Source organism: Hippocampus zosterae, unplaced genomic scaffold (assembly GCF_025434085.1).
Source record: "Hippocampus zosterae strain Florida unplaced genomic scaffold, ASM2543408v3 HiC_scaffold_247, whole genome shotgun sequence".
Taxonomy (NCBI): domain Eukaryota; kingdom Metazoa; phylum Chordata; class Actinopteri; order Syngnathiformes; family Syngnathidae; genus Hippocampus; species Hippocampus zosterae.
Genome location: NW_026262829.1, coordinates 1 through 14444, shown reverse-complemented (window position 1 = coordinate 14444; position 14444 = coordinate 1). Strand labels below are relative to the sequence as shown.

At 55.4% G+C, this 14444-nt stretch overlaps 1 protein-coding gene across 1 annotated transcript; it reads left to right on the top strand.

The window, feature by feature from the left end:
* The first annotated feature begins 10115 nt into the window (after nucleotides 1-10115).
* Nucleotides 10116-11284, top strand: LOC127594771 (ribosomal protein L3-like). Its single transcript, XM_052056534.1, is given in 5 exon segments — nucleotides 10116-10701; nucleotides 10704-10976; nucleotides 10979-11014; nucleotides 11017-11102; nucleotides 11105-11284. Coding segments are annotated over 5 exon segments (1161 nt in total).
* Nucleotides 11285-14444: the final 3160 nt, after the last annotated feature.

The window sequence follows — 14444 nt, the reverse complement described above, 5'->3', positions numbered from 1 at the left end:
CACTTGAGAGGGAATCGAGTCTGGCCTTGCCCTAGGCTTAGGCCTTTTCTTTGGCCTCCAGTGCAAGGTCGATCTCTTGGAGCATGCTTTGCTCATCCTGCCGGCCTCGCTCCTGCAGCTCCTCGAGCTCAGCATGATACCTCTCCTTCTCCTTTATCAGCTGCTGTTCAAGCCTGCCACGCTCAACTTGGATCTCGCTGCTAAGCTGGCTGACCTCCTGCTCCCTGCCCCCCCGCTCCTCCAACAAGGCCTTTTCCAAGGCCTCTTTCTAGATGGCCGCCATGTTGCGATGGTGCAGCAATTCTGCCTCGCACTGGTCTTTCAAGTCCGTAAGCTCTGCCTTGTGGGTCAGGCGCAGCTGTTCCTGCTCCTGCTAGAAGGCGGAGACGGCCTCCTGGTATTTCTCCCGCAGTTCGTCCGCCAGCGAGGTCTTGCTGCGTTCTCCTTATCTCAGCTGCTCTAGCAAGCCCTCGTTTCGGTCGGTTAGATCAGCCGCCCTTTCCCGCTCCTTCTCAAGTTCATCTCGCATGGCCTCAGCCTACCCTTTCAAGCGCTCGACTTACGCGGTCTGGACTCCCAGATCCTCGGACAGCTGGTCGTTTCGCTAGTTGTAAATCGCAGTCAGGCTCTTGATCTGCCTCTCCTTCTAGTCCAGAAAAGCCAGGCATTCCTGCAGCCTTGACTCACTGGCTTGCAAGCCTTGCTGCAACTAAATCTCTGCTTACTTCCTAAGCTCGATTTCTTGAGCAAGCTGAGCAGCTTTGGTCTGCAGCTCCGACTCCCTGCTCTTTCCGGTGATCGTCAACCGATCAGCCTCTTCCTCAAACTGCCTCTTAGCTCGGATCAATGCCTCATCCAGCTCGCGCTGCGCCTGATCCTCTTGCCTCTGTAAATTTCCCTTCCAAAAGTTTTCTTTCTAGTTCAAAGTCCTTTGAAGGGTGGCCAGCTCTTGCTAATGCGCTGCCTCTTTTTCTTTCTATCGTTCGAGACTGACTTGCACGGTGGCCTGCAAGTCAGCCAGCTGCCGTGATAGTGCCTATTCGGCAGCCTGGCTGCTTGAAAGCTGCTTCTTGAGTTATTTGCGTTACTGTCTGGTCTGCTCCTCCAAGGCAATTCTCGCCTAAGAACCTTCTCTTTCCATGTCCTCCAGCTGCATGCGGACGACTTGCTCCCTGCGCTTGAACTCCTGGCTTTCAGCCTCGAACTGCCCTTCCCTTTGTCTCAAACTTCCTTTCAGCCTCTCGAGCTCGGCCTCCAACTCGCTTTTGTCCAGCTCCAACTGCCCCTGCTTCTGCTGCCTATCCGCAAGTTCAGACCTTAAAGAGTTCAGGTTCTGCACTTTTCCTGATATTTCCTAGGCATGTTTTTTCTCCAGAGAGAGACGGGTGGCCGTCGCCTCCCGCTGCAGGTCTTGATACCTGGCGGTCAAGGAATGTAGTTCTTCTTCTGATTCGTTTTTGGTCTTTGTCATAATTTGGAGGCGGGTCTTCGCCTGCTCTCTCTCTCGAGCCAGGGTCTCCTGCAGTTCTCTGGCCTGCAAGATGCCTTTCCGCTACTGCTCGTCCCTCGCGATCTGCAAATGACTCTTCTCCGCAGTGAGTCTGCGACTGAGCACCTCCATGCCTTGGATGGCCCGCTGGTACAGCTGCTACAGTATGAACACCCTGCAGCTCACGGCCTTCACGACACTCTTCCTCCCGAAATTGTCATGCACTCCTCTCAGGGCCTTAATCAAATCCTCAGCGTCAGCAAACTCGCCGCTCTTCAACCGCTTGTCAAAACCACCGAAATCGGCTTTCATCTGCTGCTGGCAGGCACTGGTGACTTGCTGGTCGTTGGCTATCCGCAGGGACTGTGATTTTTTGGATAGTCTGCACTTTAACTCCTTGGCGTATTCCTAGAAAAAGGGGTTGTCCATGGTCTGCTTCTTAAAGGCATCGAGGCACCCCTTTTTGAATGCCATCTCGGCTATTCTAAAGTCCTAATCGCCCATCGGCCACCGCTTTTCGAGTGCCAAAGCCTCGGCCTCCATCAAATCAAGCGACCTCGCCAACGAGTTTTCGCACTCCTTCCTGCAGATATTATTCCATGCATTTTCGATGACCGGAATAGTCCCCGAATTGATTCCCTCCAGAAATCCTTGAGCCAGCTCGCCAAGCTGGCCGCCGGTCAATCTCTTGCCGTGAAGCTGTTTGACTCTTATTTTGTTGAGCAATTGTCGCCGGAAGGTTATAGTCTGCTCCAGGAATTCCGCCCTTAGTTCGGAAAAGTCCAGGGAGTCGAGCCTTTGCAACTCACGCTACTAGAGGACTGGTCTCACGAACGTCACGCAGTCTCGGCTGGGAAAATAACTTATGATTGACTCTCGAACTTTATTTTTTTCCTCGCCTGTCTTGGTCGGTTCCAGAGCACGCTCCAGATATTCCCGGCTGGTTAGGGTCTGCCCCTTCTTCGTAACCAATTCTAAAGAAAAGTCACGCAGCACCCAGCAAAACGACGGGAAGAAAGCCCTAAAGTCCTAAGCAGAGGGATCATGTCCCATCTGCACTCGCAACGTCTTGGAAAGGTTGACGATCAGCTGGAGGTTCTCGATCGATTGCTAGTCGATAGCCCCCACTGAGTTGTATATGAACACTGAAGACAACAGCATTGTCAGTGCGAAAATCTTGCAGTCGTGGGTCGCATCCTCCTCGCAGGCCCCGATACCCTCGGAGTCGATCACCAGGGTATGGACTGTTTCCTCCTCAGCGTTTTTGCAGAGCAGCGGCCTGCCCCAGATCCAAAGTCCCTTGGTACAGGGGTTGACGGTGGGGCCGATTCCAAATCCCTGCGCACGGTTGAGGATCATCTTGTTAAGCAGATAGCTTTTGCCAGTCCTATACAAGCCAGCGACAGAGACAACGGCCATGGGCTGGGGCACAGCCGCAAGCAGTTCAAGGGCCTCGGGATGGATCCGGTAGCGGTGGGCCATGGGACAATAGCTGACAAGGGGGATGGCCTCGTCCCTAAACTTCATTTGAAAAATGACTAACTGATTCCAGTCTAAATGCTTTCATCATTCCTCATGGAGCACCAGGTAGTTGGTCACCGTGAAGTTGCGCTGGCCTGCGAGCGCGTAGGACTGGTCCACGTTCGGGTCGTCTGGCTTGTAGCTGTACCCCAGCTGAGAGTACGAGTCCGAGTTTGACCCGCAGTTGTCCGACAGGTACAGGTCGTGGTTGCCGCCCCAGGTCGGCCCGTAGCTCCCGTTGTGGTACAGTGCGTAGGTTTCATTCGAAAAGATGTTGCAGCGGGTCTTGCAATCCACCGAAAAGAGGAACGCCCCAGGGTCGGATTCGTAGTTGCCGTTGCTGTTGAATCCCTTGCTGGTGAAGCCTCCGAACAGCCGGTTGTTCGAGGACCGCACGATGATCAGCGAGTTGGCCACCCCGTTGCACGTCTGGTGGAATTTGCTTCCCGAGAAGCCGTTTTCCTTGGCGTCGAAGATAACTTTGCACTTCTGGATGTTGATTTCCTTTTCGGACAGCAGCTCGTTGAGCACGTCGTACTCGTCCTTGGTCATGTCGAGGGCGGCCAGCTCCTTGAGGATCGAGCCCTGGAAGTCGAACATCTTGCGGAGGGACAGCTTCTTGCACTTCTCGAAGCTGTCGTCAAATTTGGAGATGCCCTTCTCAATATCCCTGATGAAAAATCCGATCTCCTTGTCACGGGTCATTTCGATGCTGGCGTTGGACAGCAGCCCCCACCCCTTGAGGATCTGCTCCTTGGAGCAGCTGAACAGCCGGTTTCCCCGCATGCTCGAGATGACCTTTGCGTCCTCTTCCTCCAGAGTGATCTGGTGCTTGAAGCGGTCCAGCAGGATCAGCGACATCTCCTTGTGCTGTTGGATGACCTCCTGGAATTGCTCGCAGGCCTTCTCGTAGTACTGGTGGATCTTGCCCTCCACCTCCTTGACGATGTAGCCCTGGAGGTCCTCGGTCTAGCGAATCATCTTCTCGATGAAGTAGACGCTCAAGGTCTCCTTGCTGTGGATGTGCTCGACAATGCACTCCCGCTCCTCGCAGATGAACACCGAGCTGCACTTCGCTGCCTTGCAGATGGACGTGCAGGGCCGGCCATGCCGGCTGCACATCGGAGGCCTCAAGACCTCCTGCTCAGGCACTGCTTCCGTCTCCATTCCTTATTATCAACTTGTCTCAGTTCCAAATGATATTCTTATACATTGCCCATTTCACGAGGGCGGATCCGCCTGCCCCTTCCGACCAGCCCGGCGAGCTGCTGTCCTTGGCTGCGATACTAAGCGCATGCCGGGACAGCGGGCTGGCCTGCGACTCCTCTGCGTTTGCGGTGGAGGTGCCGGCCGAAAGATCGCTCTTCCTCAAGTTGGAGGTCATGCTGGCCAGCAAGCTAGACCAGATAGAGTCAGGGGTTTACAGTCTCAGCAAGGAACAGCTTGCGACAGCGGAGGCTGGACTACTTGTCGACCATTTTTGTGTAGTAGGGGGGTACAACTGCACAGCTGGGGCTGGGAGGGTGTTGATCTCACGACTGCACCCTCAGGCCACGCCCTACATAATACTTGGCTTTTTAGTAGCCGGCTTGGTCCTGACCAACATCTTCCCCCTGCTTCTGGCCCGCCTCCGCGACCCCCACCAGCGGCTGCCCGCCAGCCCCCTGGAGATCGAGCTGCTCGAGCGGAATCCCTGAGGTGCAGGGTGATGATACGATCAGCACGTGCGAAGTTAATATATCAATGGGCAAGAAGGAGCAGGACACCCCCTACCTGCTGAAGCTGGTCACCCCCAGCTTCGGGCTGATTCCTGAGGTGCCGGACAGCGGCAACCGGGTGAACATGCGCAACCGGGTCATTTGGCTGGTGCTTATCCTGGTGGCGTTCCTGGCGTTCAGCCAGATGCGGTTGATCGGGCTCAGCAGCGAGCTGGGTCCGGATCCCTTTGAACTCATGCGGCCGATCCTAGCCTCCAGAAGGGGCACTCTCATGGAGCTCGGTATTTCTCCATTGATCACCGCCACCATGTTCCTTCAGTTGCTGGCACGCCTGCGCCTCTACCACGTCAACCTCAGCATCCCCGAAGAACGCACCCTCTACGACAACGCCCGCAAGAACCTGGCGATGTTGACCGCCTTCTTCCAGACGGTCGCCTTCCTGCACCTCGGGCTTTTCGGTGACCCCAGCCAGCTGTCGACCTGGGCGATGCTCTTCCTCGGGGCGCAGCTGCTGGCCAGCACTTTCATCGTCATCCTCCTGGACGACCTGATCGTCAAGGGCTACGGACTGGGCAGCTCGGGGATCAACTTCTTCATGAGCATCAATGTCACCCTGGCACTCCTGTGGAGCGTGTTCTCGCCGCTCAGGGTCGAGGGGCCCCGCGGGCTCGAAGCTGAGGGTATCTTCTTCGCACTGCTAGGAGTGGTCTTCGACAGCGAGTGGGGAGCCGCCATCCACCGGGTCCTTTTCCGCGAAGACCTTCCCAACCTTCTCAACCTAGCCGGCAGCGTGCTCGTCTTCCTGATCGGCAACTTCTTCCAAGGTCTCAAAATCGAGTTCTCCCTGTCAAGCAGCCTCCACTCCATGCAAAACAAGTACGAACTGCCTCTGCTCTACACTTCTTCAGTGCCGATCACCATGATGACCGCGCTTCTTCATAACGCCTTCATCTTCCTGCTGACGCTGCGCAGGTTGGTGCCGGCGGTGGCAGGCGCGGTCGGCAGCACGGCTGTGGTGGGGTCGAGGATCGTCGCGTTGTCAGGCCTGCTTCGGATGATTTCACCACCCGCCTCGGCCCTGGACATCCTGCTCAGTCCTCTGCACTCCGTCTTCTACGTGGTCTTCGTCGGCGCCAGTCCCATGCTCACCAGCCTGCGCGTTCTTCTCGACCAGTTGGACCAAGTTCTCAAAGCAGAGCCCGAAGGAAATCGCCCAGAAGATAAAAGAGGAGGGGTACTTTGTGACTGGCCACCGCAGCTCCAGCACCGAAGAAATGCTCAAGAAGTACATCCCCCGGGCCAGCTTCCTGGGCGGCCTGCTGCTGGGCCTGCTGTCGGTAGGCGCCGACTTCGTGGGGGCAGTGGGGTCCGGCTCGGGCGTGCTGCTGGCGGTGACCATCATCGGCGGGCTCACCGAGGCCCTCCGCAAGCAGAAGGACTTCTCGCTGATGTCCCTGTTTTCATGAGCATTGCAAATGATCCAATCCGCGCTCTGGATACACTTGTGGGTCAGCCCCCTGCTGGTGCTCGTCGTGGCACAGCTGCACACCCAGACCCTTCAGATCGACAGCGACTGGATGGCCACCGCCCTGTCGGGGGTCACCGTGGCCCCGCTTTACTTAGTCCTGGAATGCTTCTAATAGAGTCTTGAGGACGACCGCCCCCTCTCCTGGGTGCTACACGAATTGCAAACACCTTTGATCCTGCTCAGCGCAGCCTTTGTCGCAGGGTTCTGCGTGAACCGTCTGCAAGGCAACTTCCTACCCGGCATCTTGATGGTGCTGGTGACGGGGCTGGCCATCATCTACAATGCGATCCAGGTCCAGCCCGAGCAGCATCTGCCCGGCAGCCATGAGTTCATTGGCATGTGAGTATTAATGATGCGTCATTGGCGGGTCCTCTCTTGCAGGGAGTTGTAGAGGCAGGCTGCTCTGAAGCTGATCCCGTGGTCCTGGCTGGCACTCATGTCGTACAGGGTGCAGAGCAGTCCCTGGATCTGCTCCACGGTCAGCCCTTCCTCCAGCAACGCAGGGCCCATTTCCAGAACCTCATTAAACAGCGAAATCATCATCCCCTGGAAAAAGTTGGACCTGTAAATCTTCATGAAGGCGGCAGTGAACCTTCGGATGGTGCTGGGCGTGAGATGACGGGCCGGCGGGCCGTAGATAAACAAGAGCCGCAGCAGGTAGATCTAGTCACCACTGTCTAGCACTACGTTGTAAGCCTCGTTCATGCGGCCTTCTTGGCTGAGGGAAATTGCCTGCCGCCAGGTCTGGTCGGCTGACCAACTCCCTCCTTTCTTAAGAGGTGGGGGGCGTGTAGCCCCCCTCTGAGGCTTGAAAGGTAGCTATTTCCTGACAGGCCTGACCGACTGCCTCTCTAAAGCCTATGAAGGAATCTACTTGAAATCCGGCAATGCTGTCTATCTGGCCTCCTGGAGCCCCTGCTGCGGCTTGGGCGGTGCTTCTTTCTCAACCGGTTCTTTGCTGTCCCTGCTTTCAGACCTTTCTTTGGTCAGCTGTGCCACCAAATTCTTGACATCATACAAATCCTGCTTCAACCCTCCCAGCAACTCGCTTACTTCCTCTCTGACCAGCTCCTTAAATTCATTGGGGTCGCCCGCCCTTTCTATCTGCTTTGCGACTGGACTTTCTTTCGGCTTGGGCTCAGATGCGTCTTTGTAGGCTTTGGGGATCGACAGCATGGCGGGCTCCAGGTCCTAGCTTGATGCGCTTTTCAGGATCCTGTCGCGTTTAAGTTCGGCTGAGTTAACTTACATCGACTCCAGGATTTCTTATTCCACTTCGTCGTCGGGGTCGATGGGCTCATCATGCAGGCTGTCGAACTTGTTAGGCGGGGATTTGCTTGCTGGTGTGGGTTTTGGCCTGCTGGAAAGCTCGATTGACTGGGAGTAGGCGAGGTCGGATTCCGTTTTTTTGGAATTTCGGGTGGCCCGGCTCGCACTCGCATTCGGCTACTGCCTGGTTTCTTTCTTCCCAGGTAGTTTGTCCTTCTCCTAGGGCTGTGGCTGCGTATACAGCAACTTCTGCTATTTTGAAATAATCTTCTGCCCTTCTTTGCTAGTTTCCAATGAGGCTACATCATCCTTTGCTATAAAAGACTTTTCCTTGACTTGAATTCCAGGCGGTTCATTCTTTTTGAGCACTTTGAACAGATCCTCATTCGCGGCAGAGTTGAATGAAACCTCGATGGCCTCGCTCGGCAGATCCAAATCATGTACGTCAGAAGAGATCATCGACAGCTTGTTATTAGCTAGTAATCCGTCCAACTCCTCGGCATCCAGAGGCAAATGACTGCCTTTTGACTTGCCTCCATCCTCACAAGGCATGTGCCTATGCTTGATAGAAGGAGGAGTTGCTATGGCCTGGTCACCTCTGACCTCCTCCAAATCAAAGCTCTTCTCCTCAGCCTTCTTTTGGCCCTGCGAAGCTGTCTGGGTCAAGATCTCACGGATCCTGGCTTTTGTCTAGTGGTTTTCGAGCAGGGCCGGGAGTTCTTGCTGGGACTGTGCGAGCTGCGACTTGATGTATGAAAATACTTATTTCTTTCGGAGCAGCTATTGTTTCTAGTCTGGAATGCTGCCTACTCCTAGTTCCTGCTTTAGGGCTGTGTAGATGTCGTTGACCCACGCCTTGTCGCTCTTGCTGTCCTGCCTTTAAGGCTCTGTTGGCTCTACTGCAAGTTGCTTATTCTATTCCCTTTGTTCAGTTTTTTGGTTATGCCGGTCATTGGACTCTTTCTTAACTACTTTTATGGCATTGTCTTCCTCGTCCTCATGTTTATGAATAATCTTTTTTGGAACCCTTCGTTTAGGAATCATGGCCTGGTCACCCTTTTCAGGGGCCAGGCCGAATTCTTCTTCTTCTCTGAGAGTCTAAAATTTGTCCCTTTTGGGGCTGTGAGCTTTATCGTGCAGAATCAGTTCTTTTAGCTCCTTAGACTGATTGATATAGCTTAAGTTCTTGTTCTTGACGTCATCGCTAAATCCGTCGACCACGTTACCGCCTCCAGAGCCGGTTCCTCTTCTGACGAAGTTCTTGGCCCTGGAATGTGCACCCCAGCCCTTGCCCCTGATCATCTCCTCAAGGTCCTCGTGCATAATATCAAGTTCCTTGAGCCTCTGCTCTCGTTCTTGCGAGCGAGCGACCCGCCTTTGCTTCCTTTTTTCCTACAAAGACGAAGCCCGCTTTTGAGTGGCAGGGTCAGCCGGCTCCTTGTACCGAACTTGCTCGAGCTCTGCTATCTCCTCCTCAGTGAAGAGAAGCTCCCAGACTTTAAACGCTTTTAAAGCAGCCTTCTGAATCTGCACGATCCGGTTATGCGACAGCCACTTCAGATGCCCATAGATACGATTCGCATCGGCTTTCAACTCTTAGGGCAGGGCTTTCAAATGCCTCGCGATTCTTTCCAGCAAGCCGCAAGCAGCCACTCTCGCCATATAGCCATTAAACTGCTGCAAGGCCTTTTGCTCGTGGCACTTCAGCAGGCCGTTCATCGATTTCAAGATAGGTCCCAATTTGAATTCTGCGAGCAGCCCTGCGTCCCCCAGGATGGTCACGCTTTCTGTAAGATAATAGTACTCGCCGCCTGTCCTCGCGAATAGCCCGCACACCTCATGGCATATTTCTTTGAGCATTTCGCTGTCCTCCTTCCTAAAGAAGAGGACCATCTAGTGGATGCACAGAGAGGCTGTTGCTTGTGAGGCTTTGTCACTGTTGAGCATCACTTGGACGAGCGGCTCGAAGATCGCCTGCTTCTTGGAGGAAAGTGGTTAACCCTGCAAACAGAATTTTTGTAGATCAATGACCGTTCGGGCACAAGCTTGTTGGACTGACGATTTCAAGTCATTGAAGTATCTAAGCAGCAGTCCAAAAGCCTTACTGACGGTCCCTTTTAGCGAAGGCGAGCTGTCAGAGTGGTCGATGAACCTCGCCTGGAAGGTCTCTGCTATCATAGCGATCGTTATCGCTTCGTTCTCTTTGGCTAGGGTCTAGTCTGATAGTCTTAGTTCGCGCATGCAGCCCATGAAGACGCTCAGATGAAAGGGCTCGCAATGCAGTTTTAGGAGTCTTTGGACCTCCAGCAATCCTCGCTCGCAGGTGTCGGAGTACCTGAGCTTGTCGAGAGCCTTTTTAAATGCCGTCCGAAGCCGGGCCCTTTCTTGATCACTTTTTTTGGGCATGGCGTCCAGACTGTCTTCATAAATTTTCTCTGCCATGAATAACGAATGGCAGTTGCCAACAAAAAGTCGGTCGATGCCGCCAACAACAAACCACCAAAAATAGTCATTCTAAACGAGGGTGGGTTGTTTAAAAGCCATGAAATACGTTGATAAGGAAAGTTGAATCCACCTTCAACAAATAATAATGAGCCATAGGAAGTTTTCCCTGCCTCGGCACGGCCACCTGGGCTTCAAGCCACGCAGGAGGACCAAACACCACCGCGGCCGCATCCGCTCCTTCCCTAAGGACTCGAAAGCCAAGCCTCCTCACTTGACTGCCTTCGCAGGTTTCAAGGCCGGCATGACCCACGTCCTCCGAGAGAATGAACGGCCGGGTACCAAGACCTTCAAAAAGGAGATCGTCGAGGCCGTGACCGTCATCGAGACTCCCCCTATTGTGGTTGTGGGGCTGGTCGGATACATCGAGACTCCGAGGGGGCTGAGGTCGATCGGGACTGTCTGGACCAAGAAGCTGGACAAGAACACTCTCCGGCGGTTCTACAAGAACTGGCGCAACGCCAAGAAGAAGGCCTTCTCGAAGTACAACGAGAAGAAGGACGACACCCTGGAGAAGCAGCTGAAGAGGATGGCCAAGTACTGCACCGTCATCCGGGCGATCTGCCACACCCAGCTCACTCTGCTGGGCGGAATCTCCCAGAAGAAAAACCATATCTTCGAGGTGCAGATCAACGGCGGCAAGAACGCCCAGGAGAAGATCAACTTCGCCGGGGACTGTTCGAGAAGGAGGTCCGGGTTGAGAACGTGTTCTCTAACAACGAGAACATCGATGTCATCGGGGTCACCAAGGGCAAGGGCTTCTGCGGGGTCATGAAGCGGTTCGGCGTTAAGCATCTGCAGAAGAAGTCCCACAGGGGCTACAGGAAGGTCGGCTGTATCGGGGCCTGGCATCCTTCGAGGGTGTCCTGGACTGTCGCCCGGGCGGGGCAGCTGGGCTACCACCACCGGACCGAGCTCAACAAGAAGATCTACAGACTGGGGCAGGGCGTCCGCAGGGCTGCCAGAACAACGCCTCGACCAAGACCGACCCACCGAAAAGAGCATCACCCCGATGGGCGGGTTCCCCCACTACGGTGTCGTCAACGACGACTTCATCATGATCAAGGGGCTGCTTGTGTGGGCCCCAAGAAGAGGATCGTGATGCTGCGGAAGTCCCTGATCACCCACACCAGCCGCAAGGCCCTCGAAGAGATCGAGCTCAAGTTCATCGACACGTCCTCGAAGATGGGCCACGGGCGGTTCCAGACCACCGCCGAGAAGGACGCGTTCTACGGCCGCACCAAGAAGGACAAATGATCGATATTCCACTCCGCCATTCTTAATTTTAATGCCGGAACTGGACGAGATCAATATCGGCCTGGCCATGCTCATTTTTGCTGTAGCACGCTACCGCACCTACTGCTAGCTGGTCCGCAAGTCAACCACCTGCAGAACTCCACCACCATACGCCCTCCGCCCCATCACCCTCTCGAGGGCGATGAGATAGTCGTCAAGGCCAAACCCCTCAAGCCGATCTCACTCGCGAGGTCTCAGATTATCGGGTCCGTGAAAGACTTCTTTCACAAGGGCGATGAAGAACTGGGACTGTTGCAAGCCACCTGCGAGGAATTTATGGCCACCGGCAAGCACCTTCGCTGGCAAGCCCAGCCCATCTTAGGAAACAAGCTTGACCTCATCGGGCTTGGCGATAACTGTAAGGCTTTAGAAACTAGGTATCACCGTTCGAGCCACGTCCTGTCTAAATTCATGGACCGTGTGATGGCTGTCGGGATGAACCTACTAACGATACCTTTGTACCTGACCGGCGTCCTGCTGCACACAGACCTGGATGGCATGGAGGTAGGCCGCCAGGTGCTGTAGCTGAAATTGCCTTTAGCTCCGTTCAACATGCGCCTGATCTTCCTGAAAAGCAGCTGGCAGGTGGTGCGGCTGCTGGGCACCGACCATGCCGAAATCAGTAGCCTACAGAGCAAAATCAATAACAATAAAGCCGAGATCGGGATTTTTCTGGCTCTCGGGGTGTTCTTCCTTTTCGGGCACTTGTAGAGACTGGTCCTGAAATACGCACTGCGCAGTGAATACGCACCGTAAGTTGTGGACGAGAAGGAGGCCTGCATCGTGTGCACCACCCGCGCCCGGAACCTGGTGCTGCACCCATGCAAGCACTTTATCCTGTGCTGCCAGTGCTGGGCGAACACGGCCCAGCGCCGGCCAGTGTGCCCAATCTGCAAGTAGCCAGTACAATAGACCTCCGGACTCTACCTGTGACAATAAATTTTAACCTCCTCCGTTTACTGCCAAATTTGAGTGGTTGGAACGCAGAGAGTTATAATGATGGAAGAAAGGTTGCTTGAGTTCAAATGCGGGAAGGAAGAGTTCGAGCTGGCGCTGACTGATCTGACTGTGCCGGCTGTCAAGGAGGCTGTCAGCGAGTTGCTTGCGGTCGAGTTTCTGGCCATGCGCCTGGTATACAAAGGCCGGCTGTTGAATGACTCGGACTCGCTGACCGACTACGAGCGGGGCACGCGGGTGTACGTGACCCTCTCGAAAGCCAAGAAGCCCCAGGAGGCCCAAAAATTCGTGATGCCAGAAATGCACGCAGGCCAGGAAGGCTACAGCCCGGTGGGCGTGGGTGGTTACGCACTGCATCACATGCCAGAGTACCACTCGGCCATGCGAGGAATCGCGGACCCCAGCAACATGTAAGCTATGCTTAACGACCCGAGTGTGATGTCCCAAGTAGAGGAGCTTCTGAACGACCCTGACACTATGCGCCGGATGATGGAGAACAACCCCATGATTCGCAGGATGACCCAGGACAACCCTTCCTTGAGGTCCTACCTGACCAACCCTGAGCTCATGAAAATGTCCTTAGAGCTGGCCAAGGTCAGGGCTCAGGGCGAGTCCTAGCCCGCTCAAGGCCCAACTGGCCCTGCACGCCGCAGGTGCCGTGGACACAGCCTGTCGCCCAGCCCATGACTCAGCCGCTCACCGAAAAGTACAAGCAAGAACTGGACCAGCTGGAGGCGGAGCTGGGGGAGGTGGACCGAACCGAATGCGCACGGGTGCTGGAGTAGTGCGGAGGGGACCTGGCAAGGCGATCGACAAGCTCTTCGATAAATGAATCCTGAGCTGCTAAATTAATTGATGGCAGAGCTGATTTTCAAGTGGCTGAACGATCAGGTAGGACTGTCTCGCAAGGTGGCGGACTTTGAGGCAGACTTCGCCAACGGGTATCTCTTCGGGGAGCTGCTGGCCCGCCACAACCAGCAGCTCAACTTCATGTAGTTCGTGGACAGCGGGACCGCACCCATCGGCTGCGCAACTACGAGCTGCTGTTTCCGACCCTACAGACGCTGGGCATCAACTTCAACCACAACGTGGCCAACCAACTCATGCAGGCCCAGCCCGAAACCGCCCTCCACATCCTCTACCAACTCAAGACCCGCCTCTAAAAGGTCTGCGGGGTAGTCCCCAAGTCTCGGCAGACCACCCTCGCCCCCGCTTAAGAAGCTGCCCAGAACAAGCCCGAATACGACCGTGCCAAGCTCGAGGCCTTCCGCCTTAAGCTGAATGAGACCAACGAGGCGCAGAAGAACATCGACCTGCGCAAGCATCTAGAAGGGTTCGAGCGCAAGGGTCAGGAACACCGCGCCCGTGAGCGCGAGTTCCTAGCGACTGCCCAACTCGACAAAGTGCGTAGGCTGGACGAGGGCCGAGCCGAGGCCCTCACCAAGTTACGCAAGCAAAAGGAGTTTAGCGCCAAGTGGGAAGAGAAAGGCTTCTAGGAGCACCGTCTGAACCAGCTGAAGCGTCAGAGTCGGGAGATGCGAGATCGGGAGTTCAAGAAGAGGTCGGTGTAGAAGACCCTCTTCGAATTTAAAGAACGTTAGGCTGCGCAGCAGGCCCTGGTGCAGGATGAGATTGGCGAGTTTGAGGCGAGGAACGGGCTGCCCGCTGACGACGACTCGGCCGACGAGTCCTCCTAACCACCCCAGCGGCACTACCGGACAAACATGACCGATCCCGGCCCGGCCCGAATCAAGCCCAGCGAAAAGGAGGATTTCCGGATGATGGACCGCAGCAAGCGCAGGCGGAAGATGATCGTCGACCAGAACAAGCACCAGCAAGTGCTTGAGCTGTCCACCAGGGAGGATGCCATCGTCGCGAAGTTTGACCAGAGTCCCGCCAGGAAAAGGAAATCGTCTATGAGATATGGCGGGCCTGTCAGCAGAAGGAAGTGGTGGTCGCCGGGGTTGGGGTTGGGGTTGGGGTTGGGGTTGGGGTTGGGGTTGGGGTTGGGGTTGGGGTTGGGGTTGGGGTTGGGGTTGGGTTGGGGTTGGGGTTGGGTTGGGGTTGGGGTTGGGGTTGGGGTTGGGGTTGGGGTTGGGGTTGGGGTTGGGGTTGGGGTTGGGGTTGGGGTTGGGGTTGGGGTTGGGGTTGGGGTTGGGGTTGG